The sequence below is a fragment of the Cydia amplana genome, chromosome 12 (assembly GCF_948474715.1).
Source record: "Cydia amplana chromosome 12, ilCydAmpl1.1, whole genome shotgun sequence".
Taxonomy (NCBI): domain Eukaryota; kingdom Metazoa; phylum Arthropoda; class Insecta; order Lepidoptera; family Tortricidae; genus Cydia; species Cydia amplana.
The window spans coordinates 9,628,821-9,650,892 of NC_086080.1; the positions used below are offsets into that span (position 1 = coordinate 9,628,821).

At 35.6% G+C, this 22,072-nt stretch overlaps 1 protein-coding gene across 4 annotated transcripts in view; it reads right to left on the reverse strand.

Moving 5' to 3' along the window:
* The window catches only part of LOC134652974 (protein alan shepard), a 208,665-nt gene extending 188,472 nt beyond the window's left edge, over positions 1-20,193 (reverse strand). For 2 of the 4 annotated variants that reach the window (XM_063508235.1, XM_063508234.1), the window contains exon 1: positions 19,868-20,191. In XM_063508235.1, the coding sequence (XP_063364305.1) occupies positions 19,868-19,924 (57 nt within the window). In that variant the 5' untranslated portion in view covers positions 19,925-20,191. Of the gene's footprint in view, positions 1-19,867 lie in introns of all 4 variants that reach the window. The other 2 variants (XM_063508233.1, XM_063508236.1) reach the window with 2 other exon arrangements.
* Between the last annotated feature and the right edge of the window lie 1,879 nt (positions 20,194-22,072).

The window sequence follows — 22,072 nt, forward strand, 5'->3', positions numbered from 1 at the left end:
AACTCGCGGCGTCAGTCGGTCGAGTACTGTTGGAGAGCGTGGGTGGCTTTATTGCATGTCCATCGGACCACTGGCACAAATACATAAATACTTAACATATTACAATAAATGACACTGTACCAGATACTATGTAATATATATTTTACCGTAAGGGTGAAAAAAAAATCCTTAATATTTATTATACGGCTGAAAGTTTTAGAAAAGTCCTTCAGACAACTAGTCACTTGGACAACGGAAGTGGTTGTCCGTAGGACATTTTGGTTGTCCCTTGGACAAAAACGACGAGATAAGATTTTTTATAAGGTATGAAACAAATTTAATTATCTATCAGAAAGCACTAACATACATATATATGTTATTGCATTCTGATATTTTACTAAATTTGTTTCATTTAGAACCATCTTTAAGATTTATTATTAATATTTCCATTGGACAACCAGATATGTCTATGGGACAACTAAGTTGTCCCTTAATTGAAAACCACATATCATTATTTTATTTCTTTTTAAATTCAAGAGCAGTTCATAAATGTTTAAAGATACAATAACACAATATAAAAGAAAGTAGCAGGAGCAATTTTCTTACATTACTATAACTATTTCGCGTTTAAATTAAAAAGTTCCGATTCTGTTAAATAAGAGTTGTCCAGGGGACACTTTTAAGGGATATATTGTGAGATTTCCTGAGATATATGCCATATATAAAGATAACATATTAAACTGCGTTGTTTAATGAATGTAAGTATAATAATTTTTAAACAATAATTGATATCTAGTTTGTTTAAAAATACTTTTGGAGAGTGGCCCAGGGGACAGGGCTGATCTGGGCTGGTGAACATTTTTAGCCAAATTCACTAAATTCTTAAAGAAACAGCTCTGCTGTATGCATAATCATAAACAAGAGAACATTATCTTTAAAATAAAATATATAAATATGGAAAATAAGAACTAAAAATAAAAATCCACGATTTCATAATGTGGACATTTAAAAATTGATTCACCCAGGTGTGTTCTATAATTTATTTTAGTAATAATAATTATAGTTTGACAAAGGACTGTCCCATTTCAAACATAGACAGAGAGAATCATACTAACTATGTATCTTGATTCTTGATCTTACACTAGTACTAGCAAGCACCCAGAAGAAAAGGATGAGTGTAGTTTTTTTTGTTCTTATTTACTGACAAATTGGTTCGACTAACTATACATCCCATTTTTAATACAAACGCACGTTTTGTCTATGCAAGCGTGGTGTGACTGGGTGCGGGTGCAATTACCAAACGCGAAGCGCGTCAGCGGCTCACTGGTATCAATTCATCACCCGGGACAAGATCCCGGCAATTAGTGCATGTCGTAATAGACTACCTTATGTAGACTTCGCATTATGAAGTGTTCGCATTAGATATACTTATAGCTTATACACTAAATCGTGAACTTCGGGACTCAAAGAAGCGGGAGGGTTAGCTGCGGTACAATAATTATGTAAACGGCACTATGTATAATTCAGTGCATAATAGTTACTCAGATTAAATTTTGTTGGGAAAAGTTACCATTAGTTCTGAGGTTATAAAATGTCTAACCTGGAAAAAAGTGGTGTATAGGAGATGAGATAATAAGCATGGTAGGACTATGCTTATATAACAAATTCGAATATAATATAATTATGCTCTATAGTTGGTGTACCTACTCGTAATGTGAAGTGATCTGTGGTGCACATGAATGCGGACAGACAATACTAATTAATAATTACATCGATTCTGTGGTCCGCATTGCACATGTCAGCTGAAAAATTATAATGAGTCATTTGTCAAAGTAAAGTTGAATAAAATACTTAATTAAGTAAATATATTTGCTATAATCTTAATATCCAGAGAGGACAATGGGGACTAGGTTTGTATTGAAAAGCGGTCACATGACTTCGTCCCCTTTCGTCTAAATTCATGCCTTCAGCCTTAATATTCAGTCTATGCGTTTTTTCTCTGACTAGCGATACCAATCGCGTCGAATGATGGTCACTATCACAGAGCCCATCCACTACTATTGACGCCGACTGTACCTACTGATGTACTCGTATCGTATCCATCGTAGTGTTGTGAATAACGCTCATTTTGAGGCTTAAAGACTCGAACCCTTAAGACTCTCGAGGCTTAACGGCTCAAAGGCGGCAAAGACGATTTTTTACATCTATACGCGTAAAAAAATAAATACAATTCTCAAATATACTATATTTGAGAATTGCGTAATAATAAGCTTTATTAACAACACTGATCCAACGTCGTTACGTTAGTAATACGGGAATAAAAACATTGGCCATCAAATCAGTTTTATTATTAAAATGCCACTGTTTAAATTAAAAAAACTTATTAAAATGCTAATCAGTAACGAAGAAATACGTGTTTTCACCCAACTCCACCTACTATTATATTTAAAAAGTCATCAATAACAGAAACTTTATGAAGTTAAGCTATTAAAAGATATTATACGATATTAACTGTTATTAAACCAATTTAAATTCGACTTAAATTGAGCTGAAACCAGTGAACAGTAGATCAAATGAAAGTACATTTTAATTACAAAAAACCAGCATAATTTAAAATATAATTGCTAAATAATTCCCATACAAATGATTTTTTATAATAAAAAAATAATTACGATTCGAACTGTAGCAATTAATAGCTGTTATCACACTTAGATTAGGCTTAATGGGTATATTTGACCTTTATTTTTCTTATTGTATTAGGTACTAATCTTATTTCACGTGTAGGTAGCTAAAAGAGAGTGTATTGTGCTAATGTAACAAAATAATAGGTAATCAGCACGAAACTTATCGAGCTTATACGGTGCTAAATGGATGCTATATATTAATATAGGTATTTATCTTATAATGGTCCACTTTTCATTAATGACATTGCTACTAGATTAAATGGCGACTTAAAGGCCAATATTCACCCTTGTCTCATAAAACATGTGGAAATGTAGATGCTAGACCAAAATCTCCCATTATCGTTTGCTACACCTTCCTCTTATTCTATTAGCTTTTAGTCAGAGGTTGATTAATTAAAAATTTCGCTTGCTCATGTTTGTTATAGTCCCAGCTGCAGTATTTCTGCAGAGTGAATGATAGTAAATGAACCCTCGCTGTATCCTCATCACTCACCGCACAAAAACTGTTGCAGGGATGTACTTCCCACCGTTTACCGAGCACAGGCGACTTACACAAACCAGTATAAGTAGACTCTAAGTTGTATCGTATCTCGAAGTAACAGTTACACAGGTTTATAGGAATATTCGACTCATCTGTGGTCTCGGAATACACGGGCAGCGGTACAAAGTTTTGATAACGCACATCTGGCGCTTGTAACGTCCGTCAGCGGCATTATCGGCACGAGCCTAAACACAAATACCCATTAGTCTAACTATCATCGTTTATTACTTTACTGTGATTTTTTTTCATTTATGCTACGGTTTATTTTTGATTAGACTTCGACACGGATGCGTCCATTTCAACATTAGGTACTTGTTTCATCTTACACATACGATTATAACTTATATGTTATTAAGCATATAGTGTCCATTTTTAAACGACTTAAAAAAGGAGGTTATCTTTACCCAAATTTGGATGCATGTATACACCATACACCATAGCGATAGGTAGAATATTTTTATTAAGTGCCTAGCATCTCTAATTCTATCTAGCCAGCTCTATCTTCGACCCAGACGAAACGCGTAGGCGTGGATGTCGTAATTCACTGCCACTATATAAACAAACAAATAACAAAATCGTGGCGGTAGGAAATGTAGTTCTGTTTTGCTAAATAAAATAACAAACGCTAAGAGACGGGAGATATGTCATATCTATTCGTGATTGATTTAGAAATAGAAAAACTTTATTTGTTGTAAAACATAAAACTTAACCTATAATACATCTTATTCTAATATATTTTAACACCAAAATGGATGCCACTCAGCATATGCCTATGTCTAAGATACTTAGCCATGGCGCTGGTTTTCAGGGCAACCAGGATTTAAAGACACTAAACCCGTCAAAATACTTAGGCACTTAATAGTACGCAGAAAGGTTCAAGTAGATATAGTAGATTCTATACATCTACTCGTCGCACTTAGAACCAATAGCTAAAATAATATAAGAATTTTAAGGACGTACCTAACTAATTCTTTCTTGGAATTATAACCAATAGATTATGACCAATTTACAAAAGCAATAAGTAGGTTAGGTAGCCAAAAATATTTTTGGCTAGATAATACTATTGATAATAATTATGTTCTAATTGTCGTGTAAATAGGTATTTACCACAGAAAATACTACAATCACCACATTATCTTAGTTAAATGGAAATAATTATGTTGAACTAGTGATTAATTTCCTTCCAGACACGAGGTAAACAAATGGCTTATTTATTATCAATACGCGTTGCTCAGTGTTTATGTTTACAGAAGGCCTACTGTCAATGACCATAAGAGCAATATATGTAGGTACGTGTGTATACCAAATACATAAATTCCTACCTACTTATACCAAGTATTACAAGAATATACACTACATAATACCAAATCAGAGTGCTTGGGGAATCTACGGAATCTACCTCGAAATAAAAGAACACAAACTTAAAAACAAACAAGGTTTTTCAAGTTCTTAAGGTACACTGTCTGTAAGCCCCAGGAACCACCTTGTAAGGCAAACACAACTATGGCCACTCACGATACAGACGATACGTGACAAAAGTATTACGTGATTTAATCTGGAGATCTCATCGCTTACCATGCAAGGCTTTTGATAAGCAGTCAACCCGTTTTGGGTACCTACTTTTATTAAACGGTATACCTTTTGCAGTTTATAAACTGCAAAATGTTCAGTACGGCAAAAGCACGGGTAGATTGAATTTCACTAACTCGTATTGTAAAATGTACAACGAGAAGCAAGTAAAATAAACAAAGTGTAACCATTAAACTGTTCTAATGCTCGTTTCACGACATTTATCTTAAAGACTTTAAACGAAAACTTGACATATTAAAGTCTGCCAGTCTCAAAATAACAAATTGATGCCTCAGCCGTCAGTCGCCGCGCCGCCCTAATCTTAGCGGAAACAGGCGCGTCAGAGCTGTCGCCTCGGGGCATAAATTAAAAGAATGGAACGTTATCAGGAGCGGAGTGAGTGGTCCGAGGGCCACTGCAAGTAAATAACCTTATCAATATTCAAATTAATGTAAATATATATATATATATATATATGGATATGATTTTAATTTATGAATAACTGCTAAACAAATTACTTTATTTAATTATCTTACTCTTACAAATACATTTCAACACATTGGTCATTAAATTCACCTTATAAAATAAATTACAATTAAATAAAAACTAAATTACAACTACTTAACACAAATAGTCTCCCAGATCCGATCCCTGCGGAAGTGTGCCCATAATGCTGGCTACATTCTCCCGCTGAATGGCAACTCCGATTCTTTGGCCAAGAAATGAGCCAGCCCTAGGATCTCTGGAACGACATCCCGAACAAAATGTTTTCGCACCTCAGAGAAGTGCATGCATGCATGCGAAGCCGAAAATTGTTAATAAAGACGCCACGAGTATTTTTTGACTCAGTTAAACAACGTTGCATTACAATACTTTTTCTACGACCAAACATTTACTTTGAAAACTAAATAATAGTAAATCAACAGTTATTCCATTGCTTTCCGGTGAAATGTTATTCCATCCCTTTTATTATATTTTCTTTTGCTATTGTTGCAACTTTTTAACACGCACGACAGGCATTTTTTAATTTTTATTTTTTTTTTAAATTTTCTGTACACGTGTGGCATCTCGTCAGTGGTCGGTGACGTACTAAAAGCAAAGAAGTGCATGCACTTCTCTGAGGTGCGGAAACATTGTGTTCGAGATGTCGTCTCTTGTATATACCTCAATGGGAAAATCAGCAGCAGACCTCCCATCGTACACGAACGATACATAGATACGTAAACGTATACGTAGTGGTTCTGAACATACGAGTATGTAGTGTCTGAGTCATCGTTAATCCAAGAAATATTACATTCACTATGGACCCTTTATGATTCATTTAGAGTTTGTTTAGTAGTACGCCTTTTTAGATAAGCACAATTAATTAGCGTGTGTCATCGAAAAACATAGAATGTACAAAGGTTTTATCAAATAGGAAAAGTTGAGTTTCATATTGTTTATACTATCCTGAACTATTGTAACAATCAATTTACGAACGCACCTCCCTCAGGCGCCTCAGTTCAATAGCCGGCCGCGATTGGCTTTACATCGCTATTTATACACAAATTAAATACAGTAAAACGGGGTGAGTAGGTTTCGCGGGGAGAGGTGGGTTATGAATGGGGAGAGAAGGTTTGAGAGGGGGGTGAGAAGGGATTTTAAGGCTACTGCTACAAAAATAATGTATTCCAATTTAAAATGGAGCTATAGTAATACGCATAATAATAAAAAATTGATCCAACAATCTTCCAAAATCACCTTTGTATATAAACCCCTCTCACCCCAAATACGAGGCACTATGGGGTGAGGTGGGTTTTCCTCTTTATCGTCAAAGTTATGAAATGGAACTACCCAAAATAAAAAAAGCGGCCAAGTGCGAGTCGGACTCGCCCATGAAGGGTTCCGTATTTAGGCGATTTATGACGTATAAAAAAAAACTACTTACTAGATCTCGTTCAAACCAATTTTCGGTGGAAGTTTACATGGTAATGTACATCATATATTTTTTTTAGTTTTATCATTCTCTTATTTTAGAAGTTACAGGGGGGGGGGACACATTTTACCACTTTGGAAGTGTCTCTCGCGCAAACTATTCAGTTTAGAAAAAAATGATATTAGGAACCTCAATATCATTTTTGAAGACCTATCCATAGATACCCCACACGTATGGGTTTGATGAAAAAAAAATTTTTGAGTTTCAGTTCGAAGTATGGGGAACCCCAAAAATTTATTGTTTTTTTTCTATTTTTGTGTGAAAATCTTAATGCGGTTCACAGAATACATCTACATCTTACCAAGTTTCAACAGTATAGTTCTTATAGTTTCGGAGAAAAGTGGCTGTGACATACAGACGGACAGACAGACGGACAGACAGACAGACATGACGAATCTATAAGGGTTCCGTTTTTTGCCATTTGGCTACGGAACCCTAATAAAAACTAAAATACAAACGTCCGGAACACTTATTATATACACCATTCAGTTTTCATATGAAAAATAAAATGTTATCGAGGTTTGAATTTCAGTTTTGACCCTACTCACCCCATTTTACGGTACGTACGTTTTTGGCACGTACTTTCAGACGTAATAGTGGCCCAATAATCTATAGAAATGCATTAACGTAATTGGTCGTGTCTCTCATTATTACGACAGTGCTAGGCTACAATAATTAATAAATTAAATATCGTCGCAAGAACTTATAAAAATATAAGAATGACAGATTATTAATAAATGAAAATGCATATAAAATAAGAAATCTGAAAGACTTTTCGTTTCAATACAGTGATCGACATCGTGTGCAGCCGAGCATTAAGTTCTTGCACCTTTCGTGTCAAAACGTACACTTGCCCTTACTCATTATGAGCATTTAAGGTCCTAAAATAAAATTAATACTCATATTTCACTTCTGAGCACTCGCAATTAGCAGTGTTCATTAATTATTTCCCTTTTTTAATTAAACAAGCCAAGAAATTTAAAGGGGAACTAATTGCAGTCAACATTTTAAAGAATGCCTCGATTTCTATTCATGACAAATATGACAGTGTTTTTTATGCTTTTTAAACCATTTAAACAAAATAAGTAACAAGCATTACTGCACTGAATAAGGAAATTTAAAGTAAAATTTCCATAGATAAATAGTAACACGTTTATATATGTATGTAATTATATTTATTCTAATTTAGCTTTTTAGAATCTGATCAAGTGTTAGAAACATTGTATATATTTATCTGTCCGGTCGACTAGATCTACGAGTGCAACATGCATGAAAGTTAATATAATTTATTGGAATATAAGTAAGCAATATAAACATACTTATAGTGTTGTAATATAAAATGATGTAAATGCAACTGATTATTGCATCTACCGGTAAAGCAGAGTCTCTATGGGAGGAAGTCTGAGTTAACCTATCAAGAGTCAAGTGACGTAGTTGCCACCTTCGAGAACAGATTACTTCCACTTCAATTGGCTGTGATTCACATTATGGGGAATAAAATGATTCGCCTCCTATTTTCAACTTTTAATTTGAAACTATGGGTACCAAAATCAAAAACGATACAACTGCTTCTAAGTTTCAGGAGTGTATGTTCATTTCCGGAAGCCTAAGGAACTCATATCATACCTCGCAACCGAGCTAGCAAATCTGTAGCAGTTGTACGTCAGGGTTATCACTACTACGCATAAACTAAAGTACAAAAAATATATTTTCTTTGTTTTCAAACACACCAATATTATCAAGCAATAAAAATTCCATGTTAATATTTGAAATAAATGCGAAAAAAAAAACGTGATTTTATAAACAAAATAACAGATACATTGAGACGCATCTAATATTGACATTGACCTGTTAATTTATATTATTTGACAGTAAATTCAACCGGGTTATATCGGAAGAGGGTCAACAAGGTTCTCGATCAATTTTATTAATCTTACATACAATAAAGTTAAAGCAAAATGGTTCATCAGAATCGTCAACCCTGACACAAAACTGTCATATGCTACGGGTTTGCTAGCTCCGTTGCGGGGTATGCTCATAATTATACGAACCGTCCAAGTATACCCTGTTTTATTAAAATCGTTAATTACGACTAGCTATAATAAATTTCTTATGTGTCAAAATTATATTATACAGGGTGCTTCCTGTAACAGGAGCAATAAATCAAACTGTAGGCTGTAGTCCTCAAACTGACCAACATTTGTTCAGCAACTTTTGAAAATAACTAATGTTTTGATTTTTATTACACTTTTAAGTTTATTCTAAGACGCAATGTATTGCAAATTTTGTTATGTTTAAAGCGTGACAAGCAACGTCAAACACACTGATGTCAGCGTACATTGGAGGCAATATTTATTTTATATGAAAAAGAGGAAGTCTAAAGGATTCATAATTTTTAAAAGTTGCTGAACAAATGTTGGTCAGTTTGAGGAGTACAGCCTTTAGTTTAATTTATTGCTCCTGTTACAGGAAGCACCCTGTATAAATTTCAAACAAATCTGAAAAACAAAACAATAAGATTTGATCTTTATAATAAGTGATAGCTACGATTCATAAGTGCTTGTTGCTAGGCCTACATGAATAAAGTATATGTGAGATATTATTCGAAATGAAATGTCAATTGCAAACAATTTTGACAAATCTTCATTCTTGACAAATCATGTTAAGGATGACTAACGCTAGACCGGGCCGACGTTATCACCGATCAGCCGTCATAGAAAATGATATGTCGGACGCCTCGGCCCGGGCACGGCCCGGTCTAGCGTGTATGATAATGTATGGGAATATCCGCGGATCCGGATCCAGATTCGGATAATTGCATACATTTCGGATCCGGATTGCAAACCCTGAGCGTGAGCCTTTACTTGATAGCGAACGATATGCCAGTTAAGGGCCGATTCTCATTTGACATTGAATTTAAAAAAAAGCTTGTGTTGAGTGTAATTTTCCTTAAGGTGAATTAGCTTGGTAATATGTTTGAATATCAACCGTATTTATGAATGATCGATAGTGACTTTAAATGTACATAAGTAGAAGAAGAAGAAGAAGAAGAAATACATTTATTTTAACGCCACAACATGAAAACAAAGAAAAAAAAAGGTAGTAGGTAGGTAGGTATCTAAATTGTGCTACTATTACTACTATTCTTAAACATCTGCTCCATTACACGTACGTGTAATTGACATTGATTTAAAGTTCATTTATCTTTATTATTTCAATCTTAATAATATTTGGGCCATACAGATACCTACAGAACAAAATGTATTATAGGTACCTCTTCTGTTCTCAAATGTTAAGGACAGGCCTCCTACATATGTTTAGACCTGAATATCGTTAGTTCTCTGGAAGTTGGATTGAAACTAAACAGCCAAAAATGATCTTACCTCAACACAGATGTACATAAACAATTTAAATAAAAACAAGTTATAATGGTTGAATGGTTTTAGTGTAGACATCTATAATTATATTTGTTTCTATTATTACAATATGTTCGCCATACGATTAAATAATAATAGTTAACAATTTATTTATTCATTTTCTTGTTTGTTAATTGGTACGAGTATTTAGTGATCTCATTAAATACGATTAAACATTGTTTTAGTACGATAATTAGTTACTTTTCCGAACTGTGCAACAGGTTTATTAAAAACTTTTAAAACAACAACCAGTTACAACAGAAACGTGCTAAGAGAGCGTCTCATAAATCAAAGTTAGCAAGTTTCGGACGACAAGACGATCCTAATCCAATGATCGTTAACCAAACCTAATAGAAGTAAAGTTTAGTGTAATTCGATTCACTGTCCGCTTTCTCCACGTTGAGGTTTGCCGTTTCTACTTCAAGATCGTCTTGGGTCCAATTCTCCATTCATTACGGGTTGATCATATTCAAAATTCATTACTAGGGTTCGGTCTTTTCATAATACTGTACTTAATGGTCGCTGTTTGACGTTTTAGGCGGCGTACCGTAAAATGGGGTGAGTAGGGACAAAACTGACATACAAACCTCGATAAAACTTTATTTTTACATGTGGCAAAAACCAATTTATATACATAATAAATGTTCCGGTCGTTTGTATTTTGGTTTATTTATGATTTTGTGTAGTTCCATTTCATAACTTTAAAGATAAACATGAAATAGTAGGAAATCCCAGCTCACCCAGTAGTTGGAGTGAGGAGGGATTTCCTATTAAGGTGAGTTTTGAAAATTGTTGCATCGACACTTTGGGATTATGAACATTATAATGGCTTGATTTGTTATTAGAATATATAATATACGTAGCAGTAGCCTGTAAAAACCAACTCACCCCTCTGTCATCCCTTCTCTCCCCATTCATAACCCAACTGCCCCCGTAATCCCTACTCACCCCATTTTACGGTACATCGTCTATTAAAATGTACACAGCTACTCTTATTCTCAGCAAGAGAATCTTGATTAGTGCGCATAGTGGTCTAAGCAGGTAGGCAGTAATTAGTTACCCAATATGTACGGAAAACTAAAAGTATCATATTAAATTATTTCTCTTAACCAAACTTTACTTACTGCCTAATACATTTGGCGACCACGCTGCAAACGGGTGGTTAAAAGTTTTAAATTAATTAATAAATTTGTTTTAACTTAAAACAAATTTATATTGGCATTTAGTATTTGTAGTATATTTTGATAATTAAATGTGGTAGGTATTATAGTATTTACCGTTAAGTTGGCAGCTATTGCACGTGGACAGCGGGCAAAGACCTCGTTTACCTCGTTAAGAATGGGCCACACGAGTCAACGCCTCTCACCGCATTGTATCAACAAATTTATTCAACAAAACATGTCAATTTTTAGCATGTTTGTAAGTCCCATTTCTGGGTAAAGACTGCATTCTCTTTTTCAATCCTCCTGAGATATATTGCTCACGATTTCACCTCATATGAATGATAACGTAGTTATTAGTACCAATAATACAAATTATACTGCCTATAAGGTCGTGGGGTCATTTCCACAACTCCAACAACCAGAGATGCGATTTATTTGAAATACTTCTATTTAAAATGCAAATACAAAATGCAAAATACCTATTTTGTATTTTGCATTTAAATGCCTTTTAGTAAAAAGCATTTTGTATTTTATTTGAAATACTTTTCGAGATGTATTTTGCATTTTGCATTCATTTCAAAATGCAAAATACTTTGTGATTAAGTTTAGCCAACATTACCAGTCAAACAAAATGAAATGAACGAATGACGCTTGTATTGCCGAATTTGACCGATAGAGGCGCCTACTGCTAGCCATGCCAGTCAGAGTGCGCGCCTTAATCGCTCCGTGCAAAGCACCCGTAGGGGAAGCCGAAACGATCGCAGCGCTTGATGTGGCCAATAATGACAAGATTGGTATCAGTGTTTCTGTCAATTCCCATACTTCTCAGTTATTTTAGCTTTATAATCATACTTACGATAAAAATTGGTCACGATAGCTATTGTGTGGTAAACTGCAATAATACTGGACGAAACCGTAATAGTAAATTTTGTATATTTTCAACGCCGAGCTAGATATTAGCTTTTTATACCATATAGTACTATTCCAGGCTTAACAACGTAATGGCTAAACATTTTATCTAGTCTATGTCAACACAGTTTTTCTTGTATGTTTTTCTACTCCAGCACTTAAATGTGTCAATTAAATGACTGACAGTGATATCTAAAGCAATGTCATTTGAATGCTTTGTCTATAGGCTCATAAGATGACTGCTAGCAGTCATCTTATGAGTATAATACAACTGCTTTATTTTTTTTAAAGATACAAGTTCCGATCATCTTGATTGAAAGAGGTATGTTTTCATTTACAATAATAACTCTTTTTTTTTTAAATAATAACTCATTTTTTTTAAAATAATAACTCTTTTTTTTTATAATAACTCTTTTTTTTTTAATAATAACTCTTTTTTTTTTTTAATAATAACTCTTTTTTTTTTTTTTTTTTGCTGCAGCTGTCATAGAAAAAGTAATGTATGCAACAGCTCATAATTGGTTCTTAAAATTCTCGGGTCTTTTTTTACAAAACTCGACTACGTCTCGTTTTGTAACTTCGACCCTTGAATTTTAAGAACCCTTATTATATCACTGTTGCATAAACTACTATAATAAAATAGCTAATACAGTGTACCAACATTAAGTGATTGTAATATTAGTTATTTAAAGCCCGTCAAAAGCACACTTTTGGCACGTAGGGTTATCTGTCGTCTGTCACAAGTGTCACAACAGACATTGTGCCTTAAGCGGGAGAACATACATTTTTAACATAAAATGTGTTGATTAAAACCTGTGAAAAAGGTCAAAGTTTTTATAATTGCAAGCATCGTACGTATCCCCAGGAAAAGGATCACTAAGTGAGTCATCAAAACATAGTGAAACATGCGTTTATTCATTGAATTTGTAACGAAACAACAACGAAGGATATTGACCGAATAATATAAAATACACAGATAATTCTTACTGTTTTCACTAAAGCAAAAATCAAGTGTATTTAACATTAAATACGAATAGATTCCGCACATTGTTAAGTACATTATAGTAAATATTTTTAAGGAATAATCTTTATTTTGTTGCGCTCGCTATTTGACAGCGCCGACCACGTTGCGAACGCTAGGCGGCGCTGCCATCGTGCACGGTCTCAATAGTCGTTTAGACTTGCGGCTCGCGGCTCGGCTCGTGGCTCGCCTCGACGCACTCGCGTTCGGCTTGTCATTCGGTTATAAACCTTATGCCGTGCCGTTAGTGTTTAAATTATATTAGCTCGACGAGCTTGCGAGCCACGAGACGAGCCGCGAGTCCACCGCTTACACTCGCGTTTCGTGGCGCGGCTCGCGGCTCGTCTCGTGGATCGCGCGAGAGTCTAAACCGGCTATTATGTCTGACTAGTGTCAATGTCAAACGAAAACGACGAACATGATCTATGGCTATGAAACGCAACGCCGCTGACGCCGACGATTCGATTTCACTGATTTATTGTTTGCTGGTGCTGGTGAAGTGGTTACTGATTTGATTTGATTACCTACTTTTATGATATTGAAGTGTTGTTGTTATCCCTACAATACTGGAACGGCTATGTACTGTACATACATGGTACTGTACTACAACAAGATAATTTAGATAATGTAAACATTTACATGATTTACATTATTGATACGCGTACCTACTGATAAATATGACCAAAATGTCATGCATAAGGTGCCATGTTATTAGACGTTTTTGTTTGGCTCGGCATTGTGTCTCTATTTCTCATGATAAATAAGTACCTAAAATAAATAAAAATATCTGAGATTTGGTCAAAAGGTATTTTATTTTGAAAAAGTATTTTGAAAATACCTATTTTGTATTTAGCATTTGAAATACAAAACGCAAAACTATTTGGTATTTTGCATTTGAAATAGTAAATCTGAAAAGTATTTTGCATTTTGTATTTAAATGCTTTTTTAAAACCATTTTGTACATCTCTGCCAACAACCAATCCAATATACCTTACTGACATACATAAAACTACCGGCGTTATTCATAAAGGTCTGCTAAGTTAATCAGCTGATGCTCATCGTTTGTCCCTCTCTATGACATAACGACAGATAGGGACAAACGACGATCATCAACTGATTAACTTAGCAGACGTTTATGAATAACGCCGCTACCGTCTAGTCTTCTTTAGTAAGTTCTATTATTGCCATTAAGTAAGACTTAGATAAATTAAGTTTTGGTTTGTCTATTACTATTCAAGTGTTCTAAATGTGACTTAAAAGTGATGTAACATATTTTTACACGTCGGTAAACTAAAGGCCGAAACCTATCCAAGTCCTAAAACAACGCAACTAATCAATTCCATTAGAGGATCTGTAACCCGGACTCCGGAGACGAAGCGTAAAATGTCTCCCTCGAATACAGACAACGGTTTTATGTAATAAGTTGCAGATATTGACGTAATTGCCTTTAGAATATCATTTGTCCTTCAGACTGCGCCGAATTTTACTAGCGCTGTCGAAAACGAATAGCAAATGCCCAGACACTCGGCAAAATTAAGTGACAAGGGGCTTAGCGCTCTATCAAAGCAAACTGCGCGCAACTACGTTACTACGCTCCTAACAAATTGCACTCGTCAAATCCTTGAACAGACCTAACTTTCTTAACTGAACTGAAACACTCCGACGTTTCAGAAAGCTTTAAGTCAAGTATAGCAAACCAAAGTGGGTAATGACACTCCGGTCATGTTTTCCGTCTTAATTGAGGCGAAAACAGGCCGAAGTTGGCTGGCACTGCTCATTAAGAACAACAAACAAGTGGCTAAGTACTGTGATGTCGCCGAGAGGCAGTCGCGAGCGAACTAATCGGCTTTCGTGCTGGCTGCTACCGAAACTCCGAAAAACCTGGCATTTACATGTTGTTTGCGTCGTTTATGGAAAACATGTGTTTCATATGGAATAACATGCACGAATTGGGGAAAGCATATTTTCGCAATCGAACTCGATTTTCCGATGTGTTAGAAGCAATAACGTATTCAGTAGGCAGCATGTACAAGTCCGATAATCATATATCTTGTTTGGCTCGTAATGTTGATCTTAATTTAATTTGTTACACAATAAGTTTCAAGTTGCACAGTGGTCTCAAATACGTACAAAATGGATAAGGCCATGACCTGCTCTAATGACGTGTGATGACACAATTTGTCTATTTTTTCTTAGATTTGTTTCCCAATTATTGAGAAAAAAATTGACACTGGCAATGCTTTTATTTTCTTACAATCTAGGTCTTTTACTTTTTTCCATAACCTTTTGGACGCCAATGACCGATTAATCGGTCACAGACCACAGAGCAACATAGACCTACGTGCATATGCATAAAGTTCAATATCAGTTTTGACACTTCGGTGACGTGGCGTCAGCGTGACAGCTTTTGTGTTTGACACGGCGTCGAAAAGGTTAATAACAAATGTGATAATATACCTATGTGTTAACTTGTTTTCGGATTAAAATTAACGGAGGTAAAATTTAATGTTTACTTTAGTAGGAATTGCTATTATACTCGTATTCGTACCCTATTTAGGTACCTACGTGTAAGTACGTCGGTAAGGATCCTCGTAATAATATTCTGTTGTTGACGTACACCAGACCTCTTGTCAGAATAAACTTTACTATAAAATAGATTAAGTACGAGTATTATAACTACTTACCAACTTATTCAATTATATTACGTTCTACGTATTATAAAATAATAGTACCGTATACAGGAAAGGCGTGTAAATGCGTTTTTTGTTAGTATTCGAGAGTTGTGTAAAGTGCGTGGGTTACCAAACAACTGTTATGAAAGGGAATCTTTTCAATTCCGAGGCATTTCATAAGGAAAGGTAAGGAGTGATTTATGTGTGTTCCTTTTGTTGAGAACACCTATTGAATGCTAAAAATACTTCACAGTGGCGCTTATGTGTAAGTAAAGAAAGCTATAAATTATGTTTCTCTTTAACGGTTTTCAGCACGGAAATCTATCGTCCGAATACCGTTATTTGGTAAAAGTTACCTTGTGGGTACTAAGCATTACTGAGTAAAACGATTCGAATTAGTAGATATAATATAGTAAAAGCAATACTAAAACGGTTTTCACATTGCATGCGAATTTGAACGCCGCTCCGGTGTGCGAGTGGGACATCACTATATACGGTCTACCTAGCTTTATTTGACGTTCATAAGCGCATTGTAATTATGCCTACTTGAATAAACTATCTTTTATCTTTATACGCACATAGTGCTGCTACGCTCACACTTTGGAGAGACCTTTCGTAGTGCGAAGTTGCATCAGTGTAATAACCGTGTAATACGAGGGGCGTTCAAAATATTCTCGGTATTGATATCTTACAACCTCTTCTAAAATTTCTTTCGTTACTGGCCGCTAAGGTTTATTCATTGACATTAAAAAAAAGTATAATTCGAACCGAGATGTTCTTTTGTTTTTCTGCAATTGCTGAACAAACATGAACATCATGTGGGAATTGACAATGTTAACTAAATTAGAACATCGATGCGTGATAAAATTCTTGACAAAACAGGGTAAAAATCAAAAAACTATAAAAGAGGAAATGGATTGTGTTTACCGTGAGTCTGCTCCTTCTTTATCTACCATTCAAAAGTGGTCAAGCGAGTTTAAACGTGGAAGGGAGAGTGTTGAAGACGACCCTAGACCTGGCCGGCCTGTAGTAGCTACTTCACAAGAAAATATTGATAAAGTGGAAAAACTTATATTGGAAGATGGTCGAGTGAAGGTAAAATCTATAGCACAAGTAACCAATCTCTCTATTGGTACCGTACATGATATTATCCATGACCATCTTAATATGTCAAAAGTAAGTGCAAGATGGGTTCCGCGAATGCTGACTCGGCTTCAAAAAGACATGCGTGTAGCTTGTTGTTCCGATTTTATTGACCTGTGCGGTGAAAATCCTGATGAGGTGCTGCAAAGAATAGTTACTGGAGATGAAACCTGGGTTCATCATTATGACCCAGAGAGTAAACAAGAGTCCATGCAGTGGCACATTAAGGGTTCAGCTCATCCCAAGAAGTTCAAGGTCATCCCTTCAGCTGGCAAGGTCATGGCCACGATATTTTGGGATTGTGAAGGAGTATTACTGATCGATTATAAAGAAAAAGGTGTAAATATCACAGGACAGTACTACGCTAACATTCTACGTCAATTAAAGGATGCAATCAAAGAAAAGAGGCGAGGAAAGTTAACCAAAGGTGTTATGCTTCTGCATGACAACGCCCCCGTCCATACTGCTCATATTGCCAAGGCAGCTATTGTTGAATGTGGGTTTGAAACTGTTACTCACCCACCGTATAGTCCGGACTTAGCCCCCAGCGACTTCTTTTTGTTCCCCAATCTTAAAAAGGATCTGCGTGGAAATAAATTTTCCGATGATGAAGCATTGAAGGCGGCAGTGGAGGAGCATTTTTACACCAAAGATAAAAAATATTTTTATGCAGGATTAAAAAAAATAATTGATCGATCTTTTAAGTGTATGAACATAGGGGGGGAGTATATTGAAAAATAAAAATATCAAACTTTTCGTACTTGTTTGTTTTCATTCTCATACCGAGAATATTTTGAACACCCCTCGTAGATACATATAAGATTTATGTTATTTGAAACAGCAGCTCACCAAAAGTACAATTTCTTTCCCTTAAGTATGTCAATATCTATGTGTGTTTGCCCCGTAAAGTAGAAGAAAATAACTTGTAAACCGTAGAATAAACAACATCACTTTATTTCTGTGGACTCGTCACAATTAGACTTTCCTCGTAAACAGTAAAATAAAACCAGTAAGTGCGCAACAAAACCTAATCTCATTACGCCTAATACCATTGACGACTTCACAGATAGTAATTGTAAGCAACAAACACACTAGCTCGTGCCAACCGTCGTTTAATACAAGGGGCATTATTTGTTCCAATCGCCTACCGCGGGCAGACTAGTCGAACTATCGGGAAAACCAGTACCAAGCGGTTTCTGAATGTACTTAAGTTTGAAGAATGTAGAGGTTACAATTATTCTGACATGCCCAAACGTTCGACTCGTCTCCGCTCTCAAGCACAGGAATACGCTACAAGGAGTGTGGACCCTTCCGAGCGGGTTCACTCGAGCGCTCACCTTGCGTGTACGGGCAGGAAAGAGGCAAAGGATTTAACACAATCATCTAATACAAAAGGGCACTACGAACGTACGAAACGCCGTACACACCTAGCACCTTTTGTTGTTGTACTTTGGACAGCAATAACTAATAAAATGCGTTTAAACGGAGCATAAGCTACCAACATAAAGGAGATTAGTGTTTTTATTTTGCTTGCCGTTACGCAGAGTGGAATGTGTGTACCTGCCTACTTGACTCTAAATGGGTTTTTGTCTGGTGCGTCGAAATTTTCGTTCAGCTTAAATTGCAATTGTAGAGTAAACGTTTTACCCCTGCGAGGCTTTGCTTTTATTTCGCATTAGCTTTTGTTCGTGTATATTGAAAAATTTGCATACATTGAAGTACTCCCCCTGTCAAATTAAGTCAGTGAATAATAAAATTAACACAACCTGTATAAGCACATATTTCTGGAGCTCGGACATATTTGCCCTATAACGGCAAGATAATGAATATTATTGGGAGCCTATCATGTTCCACTGCTGGATAACGTCATTCCCTACTTTTAGTAAAAATATAGGTACCTACCTATATGTATTTAAAAATGTATACAACTAGGTATATACATCTCTCATCTGAGCATATACTTTTTGATATAAAACCAATAAAGTATTAAAAGTATTACATTTGCAGATAATCGGCACTCGCCATGGCTCAGAATTGAGTGGGAGATACCTATCTAAGTGCCGCCTATCTGGAGGCAACCGACCTATTATTCCATATGGAAAGCTTTATGATACTAAATCACGTACATACCTGTGCAACAAGTACTCAACAATAACACAAACTTAAACCCTAACGTAAACTTATCTGAACCTGAAATTATACCTATGAAGACTAAGTTAAATTATAAGAACACCGAAATAATCAAATACCTACATAGAAGCCGTCAAAGCGTTTAATAATGTTTTAAATCTTACAAACTCCACAAATTAATCATGTTCATATTTATATTCTAATTAATATACCTTCAAACGTATAATCTTCACACATCTGTAATAATCCCGACATTATAAATTACGTAAATAGGTATCCTTTGAAACTTAGGGAACCTTTCAAGTGTGTGGAGGCGTAAAGTTTAATCATCTCCTCGAAACGTTTCCATCGATCTGCCTAAATGAATTACCTAACGTTGAACATCAACAAAACATTTGTTTTTGTATTACTTAGTAGCTATAATGTTATTATTACTATAATTAATCATATTTAGTTAAATTTTATTTATTTACGAGTACTCATTAGATGGCGGAAAAGTAAGATATAAACAAAAAGTCTGTACAGATTAAATCGTACAGTAAAGTTCGCCGGTAGCTGGCAGATTGTAAGACTTCTCCGTAGCGCGTAGGCTGCACGCTACGCCGCCGTAGGTGCCACCATATGTTCCGACCACGCGGCTACCGATCGATACGATATGCACTTACCGTGGTCATCTTGAAGTTCAACTTTCGCTGCAACGCAGTCTCGAGGTGGAGAGCCATTGAAATCTCTTTCACGAACGGTTCACCCGATACCGAGCAAGCACTTATAACATAGTTCGATAAGCGCGCGTTAAGTAATAACTTAGCGTAAGCCGTATATTAACTTGGAAGCGTGGTAGATCGCGTGTTCACGCAGCCATTTTAGCGGCCTGTCAAAACATTCCAGTTTCCACCGTGCCGCGGCGCCACAGGCGCAATCGTTACGTCTGCGCGAAAATAGCGCGCGGGTCGAGAGAGGCGGGCGGAGGGCGAGGGTACGCGCCACCAAAATACCGCCATCGGCTTTACACACTTTTCCGCCACCAATTGATTTATCACTAAACTTGCAATTAGATTAAACTTATACTTCTAAGTAAAACTTTATAGGACTGTTACAGATAAAGTTTTGTAATTGCTTGTCTATTAGGGGTTAGAAAAACATACGGTTTATAAACTTTCTTAGGAAATAATTTAGTTAAATGTTCAAGTTTGGAAGCAATTTACTCGGTACAAATCGGAACCATTAAGGGGCATCTCGTCAGTCGTCAGCCGCAGTGCGCGACAAGCAGCAACACAATAGGAGTACTGTACTCGTATCGTATAGGACTCAGCAATATATTTGTATTAGAGCAAAATATATTACAGGACAGACATCAAAAACGAATTACTCGCACTGTGACATTATTCGAGTGACGAGCCGAGTTACAGACATAAAGGGCCGTTGCAGAAAGTGTTAACATTTTACCGCTCAAAATACGGGTACAATCGAATTATGTCTTTAAGAACAGAGCAGAATTTAGCTAGGGTCCCGAGGCGTTGAAGTCTCATTTTCTATATTACATATAATTAAATCAAATAGGTACGTAGTAGACATTTTGAAAGATTGTTTTCTTTTCTATTATAACTATTAGAGCTATTATAACGCTGTCGTGTAGGTAATAAAATATGTCAGTGACAATTTGCACAACTTTAAATCGTCACAGATCCTGGTCATTCAAATTAAAAATGATCAAAATAACCTAGACTAGATGGTTTTCAAATCCCTATAAAATTATACGTACTATATCAAGTGGGGACTCGACGGCATATATTTGTTTTTTAGATTATGTCGTATGATTGTACAAGATTTGCTTAGTTTGATCGAAAAAAAATTGAAAAACAGCCTATCAAATTGTACCTTCGCCACGCACCGCCGCACATGTAGGAAATATGCTTACAACAAATAAATAACTTTCATTGCGTCGCATATAAATTTCAATGGGCTACAGCTAGTTATATTTATTTGCGTGAAGCATTGCGTCTAATAGCAATTGGAACGAATAAATCTCGTTCGTGGACGTGCATGCAATGTAACAGGCGGGTAATTTAGCAACACATTATTATTCCCCCTCCGCTAACTTAGACCGTAGGTGTGCTGTGAGGTTTATTGCCTAAATATGCTGATGGTTGAACCCGGTAAAACAATGGTCTTGGTCTTTTCATAGTAAATAAGCGTTCTAATAAACTAACACGCTGTACCAAGCGTCTTCAGAATATTACTTTGACAAGTAAGTATTTTTAATTATTACTGCATGTTTTCGCTTAAACCTCAAATTAATCCATCAAAAATGGGTGAAGTTACCTTGCAACTTGTTTACTATTTCCATTCCAGATAAGGTTAGACAGAACGAAAAATAGCTCATTATTACGCAATTTTTTGGATGTCATAATAATCAATAAGTAACATTTCGTAATTATAGGTACGCTTCAAACCAAGTTCTAAATAAAATATCGAAGAAGTAAATATTTGCACCATTTTTATCCACTAATCATTGAAGCGACTCAGATCATAATTTGTAAATAATGCAATATTTTACATATTTGTACTCGTAGTTTACAATAAATAGTTTCCGTATAAAAACACCTAAAGGGGCAGAGGTCACCGATGCTCGATGTTAGGTGTCATTACGGGCACTGTTTACAATTAGGTACTTTCCTCTACTTTAAATAACTTTTTTCTACTCCCGTACTTTTATTTGTCATTTAAAGGGTCGTGCACACATCTTTAAAACCCTACCTTATAGTTGTCAAGACAAGTCTTTAGTCTATTCCCCAAAAAAGAATTTGTGCATACACGCAGTATCTTTTTGGCGATTTTACGATACTTCGTGTAATGACCACTTAAAAAAT